At 41.5% G+C, this 18,756-nt stretch overlaps 1 protein-coding gene across 3 annotated transcripts in view; it reads left to right on the top strand.

Moving 5' to 3' along the window:
* taok2b (TAO kinase 2b) overlaps positions 1-18,359 on the top strand; it is a 36,902-nt gene extending 18,543 nt beyond the window's left edge. The window contains exons 17-21 of one of the 3 annotated variants that reach the window (XM_081600597.1): positions 382-621; positions 7,616-7,828; positions 10,023-10,205; positions 12,995-13,954; positions 15,765-18,359. In XM_081600597.1, the coding sequence (XP_081456723.1) occupies positions 382-621; positions 7,616-7,828; positions 10,023-10,205; positions 12,995-13,918 (1,560 nt within the window). In that variant the 3' untranslated portion in view covers positions 13,919-13,954; positions 15,765-18,359. Of the gene's footprint in view, positions 1-381; positions 4,193-7,615; positions 7,829-10,022; positions 10,206-12,994 lie in introns of those variants that run through there. The other 2 variants (XM_008436795.3, XM_008436794.3) reach the window with 2 other exon arrangements.
* Positions 18,360-18,756: the final 397 nt, after the last annotated feature.

Raw genomic sequence — 18,756 nt, 5'->3', positions numbered from 1 at the left:
CCCAACTTGTAAAATTTGAACTTTATTATCGTACAACTGTTTTCTCATAATAGTATTTAATTTTTTTTTGTAATCACAGCCCCACTGGCGTCCGTCGACTTTAATCTCGCAATATTTGTAATAATTGAACTTTGTTCTAATATTATTACCACTTTATTGTCGTACGGCTGTTTTCTTGTAATAATATTGTAGTTTAGCCCAATGATTCAGTTGTGGTGTTGACCTGAAGTCCAAATAAACAGAAGCTGTAAACGCTCTTTTAAACAAGATGGTGGCTTGTGGCTCCATGGAAACCCAAGTATCAGTGAAAAACCATCCTGATTTTCTAACGTTGACCCTTGACTCACCAGCGTTGCTCCTCTTCCTGTCTGTCTTGTTCAGGAGCTGAACAAGAAGCAGACCCTGAAGGACCTGGAGTGCGCCATGCTGCTGCGGCACCACGAGTCGACGCAGGAGCTGGAGTTCCGGCAGCTGGGCGTGGTGCAGCGGACGCGCGCCGACCTGATCCGCACGCAGCATCAGACTGAGCTCACCAACCAGATGGAGTACAACAAGCGGCGCGAGCAGGAGCTGCGGCAGAAACACGCCGTGGAGGTCCGCCAGCAGCCCAAAAGCCTCAAAGTGAGTGAGGGCCGGGACGGCGAGGAGGAGCCGGGGGGGCGGGGCTTAGAGCCCGACGACGTGGAGGAGTGTGAGGATGAGCCGGACGGAGCCGCAGAGCTCCGAGACGACGAGGCGTTTAGAGAGGAAGGGAAAGAAAGTGAAGAGAGAGAGGTAGAGGGGGTGCAGTGGGCGTACGAGGGCGATCAAAGCGAGGCGTGTCACGTTGAGTCTGATGAAGAGGAGGAGGAAGAGGAGGGCCGCGGCATGGCCGACGGATGTCCGTCCGAGCTGGACGACCTGACAGAGTTCTACTTCCCTGACGCGCCGCAGGAGCTGGACACGGTCGGCGCCGCGGCCCCGCCTCCCCCGCCGCAGTCCTCCCTCCCCTCCCTGTTCTCCCACGCCGTCTGCCTGCTGCTCTCGCTCTCCGCCGCCGCGCAGCCGTCCAACCTGACGCTGCTGCTGCTCTCCGTCTTCCTGCTGTCGCTGCGCCGCTCGCCGCCGCTGCCCTCGCTGGCGTCCGTCGTGCTGTCGGCCGAGCTCGCCTTCCTGGCGCTCTTCTTCTCCTACCTGCTGCTGCGCTCCTGCTGCGCTCTCTCCCTGTCCTCCTTCCTGTGGCTCAGCCTGTGGGGCGGTGGCGTCTTTAGCTTGGCGCTCGCCGTCAGCCTGGGGCTCTACTACATCCCCTTCATCCTGGTCTCCGCCTCCTTCCTCAGCTCCCCCGCCATCTTCCTTTCTCTCTTTCTGCTCGTCGCGCTCGCCGTTCGGCCGGCGCGGAGCTTCCTCCAGCGGGCGCCGCGGAAGCTCAACCGCCTGTGCATGCGCGTGCTGTTCCGCTTGCCCCGCCCGCTTTTCGCCATGCTGCAGTCGGTTCTGGGCGGCGTGGCGGAGCGGAACCTTTACGAAATGTTCCCCAAAGCCGGGCGCAACTGGGGCGTCCGCCAGTCGCGGATCCCCGTCCCTTTGAAAAGCTTGCCATCCGAGCATCATGCCCGCCGCCATTGCCACGGCAACTCGCGCCTGGCGATGCTGCTGCTTTGGGTCGGGCGATTCGGGAGACGGCCGCTGGGGGTCCTCGCGGACTTTGCCAACACCGTGATCCTGAAACTCGCCAGGCGTGTCGTTACGAACCTCCCGTCGCGCGTCCGGGTCAAACTCCGAACCCTGGGGCTCCTGAGGAAGGAGCTGCCCAGCCGGTTGCCACGGTTACTGCCGCGGGAGGTCCGGGAGAGGAGGCAGAGGGAGAGGAGGAGGAGGAAGATGAGGGAGGAGAGGATGAGGATGTATCGCGAGGAAACGAGATGGGAGTGTGGCTTGAGGCGAACCGCATCCGGCAGGTTTGAGAGAGGGAAACTCCGACCATGGAGATAACAGGAAGTGACCCGGTTCTGGTTCCTGCAAAAACACAACAACTTAACAAGGATCATTGGTTTAGTTTCTAGTGCAAATATCTTAGTACACTTCAAAAATAACTTTTCAGCAGGAATTAGGAGTAGGAGCTGGGTTTAGTAAATAATTCATTGTTATTTTATGTGAAATGATCGGCCATTTTGGCTTAAAATCTGTGAATAATGTTGATGAAAAGTGACTTTTAGCCGTTTTTGTCTTATTTCAAATGTTCTAAGATATATTTGCACTGGAAAGACCAAAATACTAAAAAGACTTTATAACTGTTGTGTTTTTGCAGTGTATCTCCAGCTAATCCAGAGATTATCCCCATTCCTCATTGTGCTTTTTGTAAAAGTTCCTTAAACCGCCATCAGTTTTATTACTTTGTTCTTAATTTCTAAGAAGAATCTTTTTATGGTTATTTTAAGACCGTTTTCTTTTAATTTTTAAATCTTTTTTCATTTTGTTTTTCTTTATAATCGTCTCGTTTGAATGTGTGCCGAGATCAAATACTTCAGTGTTAACGACGCTCCGTGAATGAAACTCCTTTATGCAAAAAAAAAAAAAAACAATTTAAAAAGCTGTGAAAAATAATTTAAATTTAAAAAAGGTTTTATGATTTCAGAAGGGTTTCACTAACGTCGCCCTCAACACTAGCTAATCGAAGTGCAATAAACGGCGGCGGCCATATTTACCGTCGCTTCCAATCAAATCCGTCTGTTATTGATGGAAAGAAACGGAGAAATCCAACCTTTTTGAATTTTAATTAGCTTTTTTGTGGGGAAAACGGAAACAGGCCCACAGCATCACTGGTCCTCCTCCATGCCTTCATACACATCACTCCTAATCTAAATATGGCCGTTTTCTACAAGCTACTTCCTGTTTTATTAGGACCAACACAAATTGCCCTTACTGGAATTTCATGTTTTCTTGTCTTTCCCATTTTGAAGCGTGATTAAGGGAAGCAGTTACAGTTATTCAAGAATCAGGGATTAATTACCACCACAACTAAAAACACGATTTATAATTTTGTTTTCTGTGAATTTGGTAAAACTAATTTCTTACCATTGGAATCCCGAATAAAAGTGTTTAAATTAAAGGTTGGATTTCTCTCTGCAGTAATAAGAGACTCATTTAAAGTCATGAAAATAAACCAGTAGTGCCAATAAAACGGTCTATTAAAAACCAGAATGTTGAATCGTTTAAGGCTGTTGATTTTTCTAGAAATTCTGGTTTCAGTTTTTTGAACCATTTAGTACATAAAGCTGCTGAAATCAGCCGTCTTTCAGTCGCATTTAGTTTTGCTACCTTATTGCGCTCGATGCAATAGTCTTGATATGATTTACCGTGTAAACATTTCCCTTTTTAAAGAGAAAAGTGCCTCCTTTGCACAAGTCTTAGTCTGTTGTGAAGAGACGAAGTAGAGCAGAAAACAAAGATATCTCTTAAGTAATACTTAAAGCATAATATAATAAAATTATATTTAATATATCAGCTTGATATAGAACTTTATTGAAGCCATATTTAGTTGACAATCTTTGGCGAAATGCAGGGCTGGATTGATGAAACACGAATGTGAAAAACGGAGCAACTCAACGACCAAAAATATCCAGATTTATGGAACAAAATTTTATTTATTTTTTTCAATTAAAGTCTTTAAATTTTCCAAAAACAGTGCAGCTACTCTTCACCTCAAGTGACTTTTATTTTATTTTATTGGTATCAGGAACCAAAGATATTCAGCGACCGACCAAAACTGTTTTAAGAAGCTAAAACCAAAAAAATATGTTGGATTTTTTTTTTTACACATTTTGCTTAAAAATAGCAAAAAAACATTTTTTATCTTCTAACAGAAACACCAAAGTGCTCCAGTAAAAACAGGAAGTTTTATATCATTAGGGATAAAAATGAAGGAAAAACATTTAAGCCGTTTATTTACATGGAGGATTATAAAATAAAAACTTTTAGATGTGAAAAAGTCGAGTTTTATCAGTTTGTTGGATTGTAACTCGCTCAGTTTTCACCTGTTTTTCTGTTTACATGTTGCATTGTGTTTTTCCCAGTTTTATCACCCTGTTTGTTTTAATTTATGCAGTATTTTAAAGAGTACTGCTGCGTTCTGTACGGCTGTGTGCTCTAAAAAAAACATTTTATTTGTTAGATTTTCATTTGCACAGAAATAAATTGTTTTGTTTTGAAATCATTGTCTTTGTCTGTTTTTATGATTTTTTTTTCCCCCTTTCGTCTTTGTCACCTCATTTTTCTATTCTCCTTTTTTTGTTTTATTACCCAGAATCCTCATTCACTTCCTCCTGCATCATCAGACGTTTTCTGTCAATGTGTCACAGAAACGATCAATAATTCGCCAAAGTTATATCGATGACGTCTCTTAAAATTCGCATATAATTATATTTAGATTTGCACAGTATATTTATGTGAAAAAAATGTTTTACAGCTTTAATTTGTGGTATATATTAGCATAAATATATTCCACATTAAAAATATCTACATTTTTTGGTGAAGAAAACGTTTTCAACAAAAGTATTTTGCAAAATTGCTACTCAAGAACTGTTTGATCTTAACAAATTAATTTGAAAAAATTAAAACGTGTATAAATTATAATATTATTGAAAAGTTCATTTATTTCAGTAACTCAGTTCACTAAATAAAATATTTTAAAGCCTTTATTAATTCTGATGAGTTTCAGCTTTTTTCCTGACGTTTATCATTAGAGTATTTTTCTTCAACCAAGTAAAAAAAGTTTTTAATGCAGAAATTAAAATTATGCTTCGATGTTATTCTTTAAAGATGCTTCTAGACTGATAAATGTGCCGCATCGTTCTTGTATTTTCCAAAATCAGCAGATTAAAAATAACAGAACAAAGCTTGTCTACAAACAGGAAGTCTCACTTCAACATAAACTGTAAGTTTGGTGCATTTCTGGTGTTTTTTTCCATTTAATTAAGCAACAAGAGCTGAGAAATACATCAAAGTTGTACTCAAGTAAAAGTAACACTTTTTAGTGCCATTAGTATTTATTTTTTCCAAAACGTTAATGAATGTTATGGAAAATACTGTTAAAGTGAAATCCATTCAGCTGTGTTGGTGATCTTGTATAACGGCGTAAAAATGACTCGGAAGAAATAAAGCAGACATTTAGACGGTTATGATTCTAGAAAACAAAGTTCAGCAAATAAAGTTTTACATAATACTGGTTAGTATGACTTCCAGAAATGTGGCAGAAATCTCTGAAAAGATGTGAAAGGTGTAAAGACTTTGGAAGAAACAAATTGTGTTTTTGTACGTTTTAGTCAAAAATTATGGCAAATTATGGCCATCCTAAGAAAAGTATATATATATATATATATATATATTGGAATAAAGTCATAATATTACCAGAATAGTCTTAACAGAATAAAGTTGTAATATTTGCTTTCTTTTCAAAATATTGACCTTTTTCCAATAATGCTGAACTTACTCTCATAATATGACTTTTTTCTAGTAATATATTTATTTTTCAGCATTATCCCGATACTCCGTTAAAAATACTTTGCAATTATCAGGGGAGTTACATTTATTGGCATTCCAGCTGTTGAGCTTGTATTTTAATTACTGAATAGCTTTTTAAATAAAACGTATATATATATATATATATATATTTTTTTTTATAACTTTGAGCTCCAAGCCTGAACTTTGACTAGGCTCCTCGGAAACGGTAATATTACCTCCAGCTAGAAGAAACATATTAAAACTGAACATTTCCTCCACACCAAACATGTTGATGATGTTTTGTGTTTTCCAGATCTGAATCAGAACAGGAAAACAGGAAATGGTAACGCTTTCCAAGTTTCCATAAGATACAAATTTAAGTTAAAATATATGATATAGACAATCAGAGGAGGGTTTTACTATAAAACCATTATTTAAAACCATTATTTAAAGATTTTCTGCAAAGCCAATCATAATGTTTGGTGTTTTGGTTCGTTTACCCATCAGATTATCAGCTTTCTATTTTCAGCAGAGCAGTTTTGGTTTTTGAGGGACTGACTGAGACCACAGACAGGTGGGTAATCACACACCTGCAGAGGTACGGCAACCCATCAACTCACATTACGGCAAGTTGTTGACGTGCAAAATAAGGAAGTAAACATTGCAAAATTAATGTCAAACGTCACCAGAATTCCATATTTAAAACGATTCTTTTGCTGCTTTTGCTTTTTTTTGACATGCTATGATTTTATAACTTTTTGAGTCAAGTTCTGCTTAAGGCCCCACATGACTTTGGACCGGCCCTGTCATTACAGAACTATAAGTTCAGGCAAAAAGAAAATAAAACTTATCAAACCAAAACTTACTGCAGGTAATTTATATAATAAGGAAAAGTTATTCCAGTAACAATATCCAGAGTCTTATTTTAGAACAAAGCTTGTCTACAAACAAGAGGTCTCACTCGAACATAAATGTGAGTAAAAGAGATATTACTCAATTAAAAAAATACTGTGCAGTAAAACTACTCAGATTTTTTTTATCCAAAAAGTTACTCAACTAGTAACTAGTTGAGTAACTAGTTGCTCAAATCAGTCTGCAGAGATTTACGTAACTGCAGTCTGCAGTGGTGGATTGTAGCTAGTTTGATTTGTAGCCTACTTCGTGTTGTAATACAGGTTCATATTAAGTGTTTTCTGGAGTGAACAGGTCAGAAAGTAATAATAAAAACTTAGAAATTTGCATTCATGATTTAAGGAGGGGAAGTGATTACTTTGGGTAGGTTTGGATCATTTTTACTCTTTAATAATCATTTATAAACTGTTATGTATTTATTTATCCAGGTTGATTTTCTCTCAAATTTGCTTGAGGCTAGACAAAAAAGCATTTAACAGAACAAAACAGTTGTGGATAGAAACACTGTTTTTGTCTGTATGTGTGTGGAAAAATAATACTCTGAAAAAAATAACTGAAAAAGTTAGAAACTTGGGGTGCTGTAGTGGCACAGGGGTGAAGCACAACCCGCCCATTGAGGCTGTAATCCTAATGCCGGTGGTCGTGGGTTCGATTCCCGGCCTGGTGACATTCACTGCATGTCCTCTCTCTCTCATAACCCTCCTTCCTGTCAAACTACCTTCAGATAAAGGCCAACAAAAACCTTTTAAAAATAAAAAAGTCAGAAACTTTTAAATGTAGAATACATTAGAGCTGGGTTGCTAGGTAACGGGCTGGGGTTGCTAGGTAACGACACGGTCGATCTAGCACTTTTTCATCAATATTAAGGAATTAAATAAGCTCCTATTTCTTACTGAAAAGTTACTTGTAAGTTGGTTTTGTCTTATTTAAAGTGCACCAAGATATTTGCACTAGAAACTAAACCAAAAATACTCAGTAAGATTTTGTGTTTTTGAAGTGTGATGACCTTAATAATAAAGTTGCTAATGAATAATCCGCTTAGTATTAATATCATAAATCAAGTAAAAGGTTCTGGAGTGATCAGGTTCTGCATTACAGACTGGATCTTCTTTTCCAAATCACTTTTATTAACCTGAAAGGTAAAGTTTATTCATTCCTGCGTTTTCTGAACCTCTGGAGCTTTTTGGGTTCTTTCAGCCGGTTTCTCTCATCTGCCCTTCAGTCCAAAGAGCTCCAGATAAAGCGCCAGTTCCAGGACACCTGTAAGATCCAGACCCGGCAGTACAAGGCCCTGCGGAACCACCTGCTGGAGAACACGCCCAAGTCGGAGCACAAGGCGGTTCTGAAGCGGCTGAAGGACGAACAGACCCGGAAGCTGGCCATCCTAGCCGAGCAGTACGACCACTCCATCAACGACATGCTGTCCACTCAGGCTGTGAGTCACTTCCTGTCCCACAGAACCCAGAACCTTTTGGGTTTAGAACACGGCCCAGGGGCCAAAGCCAGAAAGACACAAGTCAGGCGCAAGTTTCCACCAAAAACTCTGCGAAATTATGAGATTTTAGAAATTTTCTTGAAAAATTTTGGAAATTTCTGAACTTGAGAAATTTAAAAATTGTTAGAAACAGCTTGAAGATATTCTAGAAAAAATTTGGAGATTCATCTCAGAAGTTTTCTATGATTTGTTTATTTAGTGGGGTTTTTTTATTTCAGCATTGCAAAAGTATTTTTTTTTTAACTTTTTGGGGGTTTTCTGAGTTTCAACTGGCCCAAAATGAAAATGTGTTTGACACGCCTGGTTTAACGTAAGGATCAGAGGCAGCAGGGGTCTGGAGTCGAACTTCATATTTCAATTTAGCAGCAGAGTTTCACTAAAACTTCATATAACTTTTCATATGTAACACGGCTATAATGCGAGTTTGTCTTAAAGGGGATCTATTAACTTTTTTAAAATTATTCTTCCATTTGGGACTCGAATGCTTCTCACATACCATAGATCGAAAATGCTTATGGTTGTTTACTTAGATCAATTAAAAGATTTTAAATAGTTTAAAATTATTTTTATTTTAGATTTAAAGGATTCTGCGAGTTTACCTTGAAAAAGTGAAACAAATAATCTTCATTGTTTGTTACGTTACCATAGTGATAGTGAATCTATTGCTAAGACTTTGATCTTCTCCCTCTCTCTTTCTTTTTAAAGAAAAAAAATCAACCAATTATGATTGGCATCCACTAAGTCTGTATTTATGGGCCCCAAATTAAGTTCTGCCCAGGGCCCCATATGATCTTGCGCCAGCCCTGTTCAAAGCAGTTTAAAGTAGCACAGATGGGTCCCGCTCAATTCCAGTTTAAGGCATCAGTTGGGATTAAATGCCCCACATTGTAATCTACACATTTTAATCTGATTTAAATCCATCACAATTCAACAGCAAAAAGCAGACATTAATTTTATTTGACATTTTCTCCACCCTGGATCTTTCAGGAACGCTCCCACCTTCACCTTTGTCGTCAAGCAGAGACAAAGCTTTGGGCTTTTTCCTGAATAATTTATTGTGAGAGGGTTGAAGAGGGGGAGGAAACTGTAATTACCTCACATGGCAGCGCGCCATTTAAGCTCAGTAAGCCAAATCCCTGCTGCCCTTGTTTGTGCCTCCAGTCAAGCTGAGCAGAAATATGAATAACCTCTGAGGTCAAAAACATATTTTTATTGAAACGATGCAAGAAGACGTAACATGTGTCTAATAGGTTAGATAACAGATACATTTTAGAGCTTCCAGACTTTCTTGTTATTTGGGTTATTTGGGTTATTAATGGAGGCGTACCATTAATTTTGTCTTTTTGTTCGTCTCTTGCTTTGACTCAGCATCACTACACCCGAACCAAAGTTTTGGTTTTGAAGATTTAATTTTTGGAAAATCTGGATTTGTTTTCCACCAATGAACTCCTTGGGTTTCCATAGTTCAGAGTGATGTCAGCACAAAAAGGGCAGCCATTTTGTTTTACAGCTTTTATTTAATTGGATTTTGAATTCAGATAATTTCTCCAGTCTACATTTTTTTATTGCAAGAATAAATAAGAACATTAAAAGAAAACAGTTGTACAAAAATAAAGTTGAAATAATACGAGAATAAAGTCAAATATAAGTTTTACAGATAATATTTAACAGAAAAATTTTATATTTTCATACATCAACACAGAATATCCTCATTGATCCATTTGAAGTATCCAAGTGTGGATAAAGTCTGGACATTAACACACAAAAACTACAAAAAAAAAAAAAGTGAGATATTTTCAAATCAAATTTGAAATACAAGTAGAGAAGACGTCATTCTAGTCTTATTTTCCAGTCCATACATTTAAGTTACATAAGCAAAAATATTCTAATTTGTTTGTGTTACAAGCTCAAATAGCTGACTGCAGATAAAACATGTTTGACTGTAAAGATGAAAAAATGCAAAGTATTGTGGGTATTTATCTTCTAGTCTGACAGGAATTTTGAATTAAGCAGTTGAATCTTAACCAAGTTGAAAGTTTTGCCCCTTTTTTTCCTCTCCGTTTGTTTTTCTGTTTTATTCTTCAGAATACATTTTGTGTTTTTAACCCGACTTTCTCCGTCTTTTCTCTGTTAGTTGCGGTTGGACGAGACTCAGGAGGCGGAGTACAAGGTACTGCGGATGCAGCTGCAGCAGGAGCTGGAGCTGCTCAACGCCTATCAGAGCAAGATCAAGATCCACACCGACACGCAGCACGAGAGGGAGGTGAAGGACCTGGAGCAGAGGGTGTCCATCCGCCGCGCCCTGCTGGAGCAGAGGGTCAGCCTCCAACATTAGCAAGGCCTAAGAACATGTAACGCGCCGTAGCGCAGGACGTAGCGCGCTGTAGAATGTAACGCAAAACGTAACGTGTTGTAGACTGTAGCGCAGGACGTAGCGCGCTGTAGAATATAACGCAGAACGTAACGTGTTGTAGACTGTAGCGCAGGACGTAGCGCGCTGTAGAATATAACGCAGAACGTAACGTGTTGTAGACTGTAGCGCAGGACGTAGCGCGCTGTAGAATATAACGCAGAACGTAACGTGTTGTAGACTGTAGCGCAGGACGTAGCGCGCTGTAGAATATAACGCAAAACGTAACGTGTTGTAGACTGTAGCGCAGGACGTAGCGCGCTGTAGAATGTAACGCAGAACGTAACGTGTTGTAGACTGTAGCGCAGGACGTAGCGCGCTGTAGAATATAACGCAGAACGTAACGTGTTGTAGACTGTAGCGCAGGACGTAGCGCGCTGTAGAATATAACGCAGAACGTAACGTGTTGTAGACTGTAGCGCAGGACGTAGCGCGCTGTAGAATATAACGCAGAACGTAACGTGTTGTAGACTGTAGCGCAGGACGTAGCGCGCTGTAGAATGTAACGCAGAACGTAACGTGTTGTAGACTGTAGCGCGCGCTGTAGAATATAACGCAGAACGTAACGTGTTGTAGACTGTAGCGCAGGACGTAGCGCGCTGTAGAATGTAACGCAGAACGTAACGTGTTGTAGACTGTAGCGCAGGACGTAGCGCGCTGTAGAATGTAACGCAGAACGTAACGTGTTGTAGACTGTAGCGCAGGGCGCTGTAGAATATAACGCAGAACGTAACGTGTTGTAGACTGTAGCGCAGGACGTAGCGCGCTGTAGAATATAACGCAGAACGTAACGTGTTGTAGACTGTAGCGCAGGACGTAGCGCGCTGTAGAATATAACGCAAAACGTAACGTGTTGTAGACTGTAGCGCAGGACGTAGCGCACTGTAGAATGTAACGCAGAACGTAACGTGTTGTAGACTGTAGCGCAGGACGTAGCGCGCTGTAGAATATAACGCAGAACGTAACGTGTTGTAGACTGTAGCGCAGGACGTAGCGCGCTGTAGAATATAACGCAGAACGTAACGTGTTGTAGACTGTAGCGCAGGACGTAGCGCGCTGTAGAATATAACGCAGAACGTAACGTGTTGTAGACTGTAGCGCAGGACGTAGCGCGCTGTAGAATGTAACGCAGAACGTAACGTGTTGTAGACTGTAGCGCGCGCTGTAGAATGTAACGCAGAACGTAACGTGTTGTAGACTGTAGCGCAGGACGTAGCGCGCTGTAGAATGTAACGCAGAACGTAACGTGTTGTAGACTGTAGCGCAGGACGTAGCGCGCTGTAGAATATAACGCAGAACGTAACGTGTTGTAGACTGTAGCGCAGGACGTAGCGCGCTGTAGAATATAACGCAGAACGTAACGTGTTGTAGACTGTAGCGCAGGACGTAGCGCGCTGTAGAATGTAACGCAGAACGTAACGTGTTGTAGACTGTAGCGCAGGACGTAGCGCAGAACGTAACGTGCCGTACTACGTAGCGCGCTGTAGAATGTAACGCAGAACTGTAGCGCAGGACGTAGCGCAGAACGTAACGCGCCTTACAACGAAGCGTGCTGTGGAATGTAACGCACGGTAGATCATAGCGCAGAACGTAACGCGCCTACAACGTAATGCGCCGTAGAATGTAGCGCACGGTAGATCATAGCGCAGAACGTAACGAGCCGTAGAGCGTAACGCATTGTAGAACGTAAGGCGCGTTCTACAATGCTCCTAACGTACATTCTACGTATAGAACGTAACGTGCAGGAAAATTATTTAAAAGACAAAAGGATATTATTTATCCTCGAGTTTAAGGCCCATTGTAGGTAGAAAAGAAAGCAGGAGTAAATTTCTAGGAAATTTCCCCTGAAATTTTTAGATTAATCTCAGAAATTTTCTAGATTAGACTTGGAAATTCCTTGAATTTCAGAAGTCGTAAATCTTAGACTTTTGAAACTCAAAAATTTCAAAAAATTTTCTAGAAAATTTCTGAGATGAATTTCAAAATGTTTGAGTTCTTTTCTTGAAAATTTCCCAATTTTGAAACAGAAATTTTGCCTTCTGTTTTTTTCTTAACATTGTTAGCTGCTTATAATATATACATATATATGTAGTTTAAAGTTGAATGACAGACATTATTAATTTTCTCCTATCAGGTGTAGTCCTTCACCATCTTTCAGGGTTGCCAGATTGGGTCAGTTTCCCCCCAGTTGTGCTGCTTTTGACATGTTTTGCTGGGGGAAAAAAACAGGTTTGGGTGGGTTGTTAAATTTTTGGCTGCTTTTCACTGCACTTATCTTAGACTCAATGATTAATCATTGATTAAATGCTACTAGGTAGTTGTAAAACAGAAAACCCAGAGAAACATCATGATTTAAAGGACATATCAATACAATAAACTCAAACTCAAAGAGTTGAGTCCTTTGCAGTTCCAGTTGGATCTGGTTCTGGTCAGAATATAAGAGGATGAACAAAATTGTTGTAAATTGTCACAAGTCCGAACGCAGTTGATGACATACGAAAGAAAAACTTGTGAATATAACTGGCGCCATCAACATGAATGTCATTAGCAGTTGGGATTTGGGATGGGGTTTGGAGTTGGGTGAGTTTTACTTTGCATTTGGGTTCTAAACTGTCAGACCTGGCAACCCTGCCTTCTTTGCAATCCTTGACAGGAGCCTAAAACCCAGAATGTAAAACATGTTTTTGTTTTCGCAGATCGAGGAGGAGATGTTGTCCCTGCAGAACGAGCGCTCTGAACGCATCCGCACCCTGTTGGAGCGGCAGGCCAGCGAGATCGAGGCCTTCGACTCAGAGAGCCTCCGCCTGGGCTTCAGTAACATGGTGCTGACCGGCTTGCCCGGCGACGCTTACGCCAAGCAGGGCTACTCCAACGCCCAGCCGTCCGGCTCCCGCTCCGCCGGCCACTGGAGCCACGGCGTGCACCAGCAGAACATGTCGTCGCAGCAACTGTCCCGCCGCAGCCACAACAGCAGCGGCAGCAGCGGCATCGGCAGTGGCGCCAGCGACCGGAGGAGCGAATCGTCCTCCTCATCCTCCCATGGTTTGGGGATGGCTCTGGGGCACGGGCGGGATGGCAGGGACATGCACCACTCGTCCCGCTCCTCCGCCTCCTCTTCTTCCTCCTCCTCCTCGTCTTCCTCCCACCACCAGCGCCACCACCTGCCGCAGCACTACCACCACCAGAGCACGCCGCAGCTCTACCGGGAGCGGGAGAGAGAGCGGGAGAAAGAGAGGGAGCGGGAGTGGGCCGGAGTGCGAGGCTCCGGCGGTGACCTGGCCCACCCACACCCCCTGCCCTTCTCCCATCACCTCCCCTCTCGCTCCTCCTCCCAGTCCCTGGCCATGCTTCCTCCTCCTCCACCAGCTCCACCCTCCATCTCCGGCCCTTCATCCTCCTCGTCTTCCTCCTCCTCATCGCAAGGCGGGATATACGGAGGCGGAGGGCTGGCGGTTCGCGGTACCCCCAACCTGATGGCCCTGAGGAACAGCCCCCAGCCGCTGAGGAGGACGGCGTCCGGCGGCGGGCCTGGAGGCGCCGGCGGCAGCGACGGCGTCCTGAGCCGAAGCACCTCGGTCACTTCGCACATCTCCAACGGCTCCCACCTCTCCTACTCTTAGGAGCCTTCAGAGGCGCGGCAGCGATGAAGGGTGAAGGTAGCTATCGCAGGCTGCGTCTCTATAGATAGTTCCCACAAGACCCGACCGGAAGAAAGTTACCCGGAAAGCCGCCATATTGGTAGGCAACCGGTGAACAGTAGCTGTTTCCATTACACATGTGGGTAAAAATTTGTCGATATTCTGCTGATATGTTAAAAAAAAAAAAACACACAATTTTGCGATAGCGCTGTTTGTAGTAAAAAAGAAATAAAATTAAAATAGAAGCTTGTTCACACGATAAGTCATTACTTATTGCATCATTAATTAAGACGCGATAAGTAAGTGTTATGATGTCAACAGTTACATGAGATATATTCAAAATTCAGCCATGGCACTAGCGCTCGTTTATCAGCCAATCATTGGAGATGTTGACGTTTTCAGGCGTTGGAGCGACAAACTCCTTATAGTTGGGAGCAGCTAAGTGTGGGCGTTTGGGGGAAATTGGAGTCTATGATTTTACAGAACTGCTATGGGTTCAAACACGTTCTAATGACACGTTTTTTTATGAACTGGTCGATGCAAAAAAAACAAAAATAAACCCTCCTCCAACCACTTCCTGTCGTCGTATTCGACGTTTCCGCCAGTAGCACCATCCAATATTCATCACAAAAGTCATGTGATCTAAAAAGTATTTTCATTGCAGTTTTTGAAGTAGATCTATTTCAATGCAGACAAAAAAAAGCCTCATCCTAGTGCAAATCTTTATCAAAAAACATTTTGCCGTGTTTCCATTAACAAGTTTATTTTCAAAATTCCCATTTGGGCAATTTTATGGTTACTGGAAATGCAGCAGCAGCAGTAGGCCTGTTATAATACATTTTCCTGGACAATAAATTGTCCTGGAAATTATTGCGAAAAACAATAATACTGTCATATTAAAAATTGTCTCAAAATGCCATTTTGGTCAAGATTCAGGAAGAAAAAAAATCAACTGTATAGAGAATCACAATTCCCAGTTCTGGAAAACTGAATCTATCCATAATGCTCATAAGTCCTATTTTAAACACGTTTCTAGAAACAGCCAATCAAAGCTAAGAGGTGGGTCTTAGCGCTGTCAGTCATGCTTGTGTGCGAATTCTGACTTTTTTTGTCTGAATTATGACTTCTTCTCAGAATCAGAAATGTTTAAATTGCTTACGCACCATCAGGGAAATGTAGTCTTAAAATTCCAATCTAACAGATAAATTTGGGACAGGCTGAAGCGCCAGTTTACAAATCCTGTAACAAGAAAAAAACGTTTATGGGATTATTTTCATATGCTAACTACATAATTGACATACACCTAAGAACGTTTATCTATTTGGATTTTGACAAAGATGGACACAAAATTTTATTTTTTTGGCATAAATGTATTTATTTCTCTATCTACAACGGCCTATGCCGTCTTATAACTTCATTTAATTTTTTTGTTGGCCCTAATCCTCTTCCATAATTATGGTTATTGACTGACATTGTCACTGTTCGCTTAATTTTAGAAACATCTGAAAATATCCTTACCGCTAATGAAGTGATCAGAGCAAATCCATGCCGAAGGCTGTTGTTTCCTCTGGATATTAGCCAGCAGCACCCATTGATGCTTTGCAGCGGAGTTTGCTCACGTTCACAGGTCGTTTCCTGTTTTATCGCCTTTGTTTTTCACCCTTGAATCAAACAGCAACCATCGCCGTTCTCTTTTACGCCATTACTGAACTGGAAAGCTGCTTCCCGTACTATCAAAATGGCGGCATAGCACCTGGATGTAGGAGGTGTGACGTCATGCGGGAACTATCTATACTCCGTTTACCGCCTTTCTCTGTCTTCTGGACAGATTTCCGCTCCCTGGAACCGTTGAGATGCAGAACTTTGTGCACAAAGAGTCCCAGAGGTCAAGAGGAAGGGGCAAACCGGGGTTACCGAGCTGCATCCTGCCTCTTTAGACTCAGGCTGGGTAGAGAGGGTTTCTCCCATTCTCACGGATATAACAAGGGGAGGAATGTAACCACCTGTATCACCACTGGATGACGGTGGTGCTAGACGTTTCTGTTCAGTGTTTTTATCTGTTACTGTATGAAAATGTGAGGCAGGATGTGTGACCGGGGGACGTTTGGCCTTTGTTTCCTCCTGCGGCTGCAGAGGCAGCAGCCGTGTCTCAGGGTTCCTACACAGCCTGGAGATTATTTTTATGGAGATTACGGAAAGGTTTGGGAACATATGGAGAAATAAGAGAGTATGGAAGGATATTTGTATTTATTCCATGTCTCATTGTTGAATCAAGGTTGCATCCATACAATCATCTTCCATTTCTTTCATTTGTTTTCATCTGTTGTTCTTTCAACCATTTGTTTTCCTTTCTTTCTTTTGTTCTTCTTTCCTCTGTACATGTTTCCCACCCTTCCTACCATTTCTTCCTTCCTTTGTTCTTCCCTTCCTTCCATTGGTCTTCCATCTTTCTTTCCATTTTTTCTTCCTTCTTCTGTTCATTGTTTGTTTATTCCATTGTTCCTTCCTTCCTTCCATTTGTTTTCCATTATTCCATCCTTTGTTCATTTGTCTTTTGTTCTTTCTTCTTTTGTTTTTCTTCTAGCTTTCTTCTCCTTTCTTTCTATACTTTTAAAGTGAGACTGAGTTCTGTTGGATCTGCGTTGGGTTCAAGCTTAACGCTGTGTAGAAACCCTGCTGTCTTCTTCTATGATGTTCTGCTCTGGAATGGAGAAAGAAAGAAGACATGGGAGGGAAAAAAGGAAGATGTTTTTGTTTTGTGTCCAGATGCTGCACAGCAAGTCCTGAGAGAAACAAAAGTCAAAGATGAAATTCAGAAAACATTTTTAAACTGCTGTTATTATTATTTTTTTTTAACTGTGTGAAAACACAAAAACAATTTGCTTGGAACGTCACCAATGCCTTCAAGGGGTTCTTAAAGGGATGTTGTGCCATCCACTTTTTATGGTTATTATTATTAATTTATTTAATGACTGAACTGAAAACACAGAATGTTTGTAAAGCAAAGAGACTCTTCCAAAAACGCAGCGTGGACGAGGAACGTGTATAAAAGCAAAGCTTTCTGACATCGATGACATACTGAATATTTCAATATAAGTGTCACTCCAGTGCATGACATAGATGTACATAAAATAGAAAAAAGATGAACAAACACATTGAACAGTACTGTATCCGTCCCAGTTTACCGCATTTAGAATCACTTGTCCCAGTTTGTTTTATTTTTAACCTTTTACTGTAGATATTTATGGGAATATTAAGAACAGAAATCGTTTGGTTTTATAGATGAACAAAGACAATGATAGTAATTTTTTTATATACTCCAAAGTTGAACTCCAGCTGCATTTTTTTCTATAGGTGTCGATATTACCATAACTAATCCTGGTGTAATCGTTGTCGTGATCATGTTCACGTTTTTTCTTGCGAGGAGCAGAAAGGGGGCTACTGTTTACTGTAAAAACATAGAACTATAACAATAGCTGATGAATCTGTTGCATTGTCAGGTGTGGTGTGTCTAAGATATCAATGACTATTAATAAGGGGATCGTTAATAACTGTTAATGATTTATGTACGTGTGTCGAGCGGTAAAGTCTAGTTATAATGCCACTTTCTTTTTATAAAAAAAAAACAACTAACGACTATTTAAGATAAAAGGACACTCCAAGCAAGCCACCCCACCTGACCTCTGACCCCCTTCCTTTGGACTCTCTTTGGAGAAAAACAACAATAAAAAAAATAAAAAATCTATATATATAGGCCACTGGAATGTAAACACCGGTTTACTTTTCGTTTTGGTTTATTTGTGTTTTGCGAGGATCAAACTGCCGAAGGATGCAGCATGCAGGCGGTGGACAGAAAGACGGAGGGATGACGGGACGGGCCCCCGACTGAGCTGCTGTGGCCCCCCCAGGCCCTTTCACAGCAGCCCGTCTGAACCAATCAGTGTTCACGCAAACGGTTTCATTTACTACTGTGGGCATGATGCTCTTTTTTTTTTCTTTGGGTTTGAAAAGAAGAAGAAGAAGGAGGAAGATAATCACCCTGCAGTTTGTTTGACTCAGAAACACCAGCTCCAGACAACGCCCCTCTGTATAACACTAATACTTTATGCTCGGTTGGAATCTCAGTGCATGCGTAAACTCCTTGTAAAGACTAAGACTCTGCGGGCTTTGGGACGGCGTGGACGTCGGTGTGGTTGCTTGTTAGCCTCCCACTTCGGAAAAGGACGACGCGGGCTCATGGAGTCGAGGTTTCTTTGGGGGCGTTGGGGGTTTTATTGGGTGGGGAAGGGGTGAGATTAATTACTGGACATAAGCTTGAGAAGGGAACACAAGATGGGTCGATGTGTGTTGTTGGAAATGGGAAGCAAGGGGTGGATTTAAAAAGTGATTTAAAAAAGATAATAAATTGATATTAACACATTAACTTGGTTTCATGTTTTTCATTTAAAATACATGTTTTTATACTTACTTTTTGTCAATAACAATGTTTTTTTGGTGTCTGGAAAATGAGCTGTTTCAAGACTTCCTGATTGTTGAGTGACATTTGACGGGCACTCCATCGTGACCTAGCAACCCCACCCCGTTACCTAGCAGCCCAAGTGGAACTCCAGCACATTGGGTCAGCTGACTTTGGAAATTTCTGACAATCTCAAAATTTCTCTAGGCAGAAATTTGCCTTTTTTTTTCTATCTACAGCAGCGGTAAAACGCTGTAGTACGCAAGTCTGCTTCAGTTTCAGAAAGTTAAGTAAATGTGTGTGCAATATAATCAAACATAAGATGGAGAAATAAATTAGTGTTTTCCATCAACACATGGGAAGC

The sequence above is a fragment of the Poecilia reticulata genome, chromosome 19 (assembly GCF_904066995.2).
Source record: "Poecilia reticulata chromosome 19, P_reticulata-male-v2, whole genome shotgun sequence".
In the NCBI taxonomy this organism is placed as follows: domain Eukaryota; kingdom Metazoa; phylum Chordata; class Actinopteri; order Cyprinodontiformes; family Poeciliidae; genus Poecilia; species Poecilia reticulata.
The sequence above is the reverse complement of the archived record's forward strand: the minus strand, read 5'-3'. Positions and strand labels throughout refer to the sequence as shown.